Raw genomic sequence first — 1,962 nt, forward strand, 5'->3', positions numbered from 1 at the left:
AAATAATTTTACCTAATGTTTTTAATGTTTTCATAGATATTAATGTTTTGACCTGGGCAGAATAGCCTGAATGAAGTTTTTAGAGTGTTTTAAATTATATGTTTGCAAAGTAGTATTGAGGTAAGGTAAATTATAAATAATAATGTTAAGAATTTAAACTGTTTGTAGGATCATACATATAATAGAAATTTTTGTAGTAGATGTCTTTGAAGATGGCCGGATTGGCCGAAACGTTGGATTTATAAAAGAAATAAAGTTTTGAGACTATAATTGGATAGTGTTTGAGTTATTTATTAAAGAAAACAATAGTTTAGCAAAAGATGACGATGTCGTAATGCAATGGGGAGAGAAGTAGAATTTTCATCAGCTTAAGGGATAGTCTACCTAAATACTACAAGTACATTACCACATCCTCAGTTTGATAACATACCCGAAATGTTATAGTTACAGAATTTTTGAATACTATCTACATTCATACACTAATACACAATTACAGACAAAATATGTAATTTATATATGTCCAGTCACGGATTGACCAGTATGCTGTGTGATGTAGCAACCCGATGTATTTGGGCAGCATGAATGAATAAAGTATTTCTTTCTCTCTCTAGATGTTGTATTCGAGTTTGACAATGGTATTAATTTTGAGCTGACCTATGAAAATTTAGAATTTTTTTTTTTCAAGTTGATACCTGAAAATTTCCTTACTCGGGTAAAGCCCGAGGGCAATAGCCCTTAAGTATTTTATTAATTAATAAATTTAAAATTCATTCGGAAATTCACGGACATTTTATCCCATGTCACGTCAGGAATATAACATTAAATATTCGAGCAACTTTTTGTTTATTTTTTTTTTTAATAATTTATTTATTGATATATACAACTGTACACATATAGACACATCAAGTAAATTTGCTGTAAGTGATATTATGACATGATAAAAACATGTGGAGAATCTACCCATCGATAGAACTACAAAAACATTTCTAAAGGAGAAGATCTCGAGGCCATCTTCTTTTCAGACGCCTAGGAGGATTATTAGGTAGTGAAGGAGAAGGCAGGTTAGAAACCAGTTGGTTTGGGTGGTTGCGAAGTTTATTATGGGAGGATTGGTATCTGGCCAAATCGGCAACATAGGGGACATTGATGTCCTGATGGATGATTTGATTTGTGACAAAGTAAGGAGCATTAAGGATTTTACGAAGGATTGTTTATTTTAAATTTCAGTCTTGGATCTCTGGGGACAGAACAAAAGCCACGCACAGGTGATGATACCAAAAAGTAAGTTAAGCCCAGTCAAGCAGTACTTGAGAACGAACCAACTTCCCTTCCAGGTCATGATAGACGATGTACAACAGGTTATAGAACAGGAGAAAGAACTCTCATACAAAAACGACTACTTATTTGATGATGGTAAGTTAGATTGATTCTAATTCCATTCATTAAACTCACTGTAATATCAAATTAAAAATACGAAAATTAGGAGTAATAAAAATATTTATAATGCTTAGTAAAAAAAATTGAAAATACTAAGGAATCATTCTTTTCCACCTGGATGGTAACTGTAATTACTACTATCAAATATTAATAGTAACAATGGATTTAGTAACAGTGTAATATTACGTCCTTTTTTTTATTGTATTCTTTAATTACTAATGTTATATTTATCATAATGCGCCCTGGTTTATATAATAAGCATGCTATATAATTTTAATAGATTATCAGAGGAAAGAGAGAAAGAAGTGATGACTAAATAGACCGATAGATTCATTCTCCCCATAAAGATATATAGTATGATTTCAAAACTAATTATAATATTTAAAAATTGTATTCCAAGTTTTATTTAATCTTAGCTGTTTATTGATGTATGATTCATCACATGGAGCCAAATCATTAAGAATTGTTTTTATTGATAGATATTACAATCTGCCACACAGCTGTGGGCAATAGGTAATAGTGATG

General features: G+C 30.9%; 1 protein-coding gene and 1 long non-coding RNA gene across 2 annotated transcripts in view; one reads left to right on the forward strand and one right to left on the reverse strand.

The window, feature by feature from the left end:
- The window catches only part of LOC106680275 (uncharacterized), a 23,084-nt gene that overhangs the window by 10,130 nt on the left and 10,992 nt on the right, over positions 1-1,962 (reverse strand). The gene's annotated exons all lie outside the window — the stretch shown is intronic.
- LOC106680271 (carboxypeptidase B) overlaps positions 13-1,962 on the forward strand; it is a 12,908-nt gene continuing 10,958 nt past the window's right edge. Inside the window, exons 1-2 of the mRNA XM_067047073.1 lie at positions 13-120; positions 1,228-1,413. Of these exons, the coding sequence (XP_066903174.1) occupies positions 1,269-1,413 (145 nt within the window). The 5' untranslated portion in view covers positions 13-120; positions 1,228-1,268. The remainder of the gene's footprint in view (positions 121-1,227; positions 1,414-1,962) is intronic.

This window comes from Halyomorpha halys, unplaced genomic scaffold (assembly GCF_000696795.3).
Source record: "Halyomorpha halys isolate HHAL.00 unplaced genomic scaffold, Hhal_1.1 Scaffold252.1, whole genome shotgun sequence".
In the NCBI taxonomy this organism is placed as follows: Eukaryota; Metazoa; Arthropoda; class Insecta; order Hemiptera; family Pentatomidae; genus Halyomorpha; species Halyomorpha halys.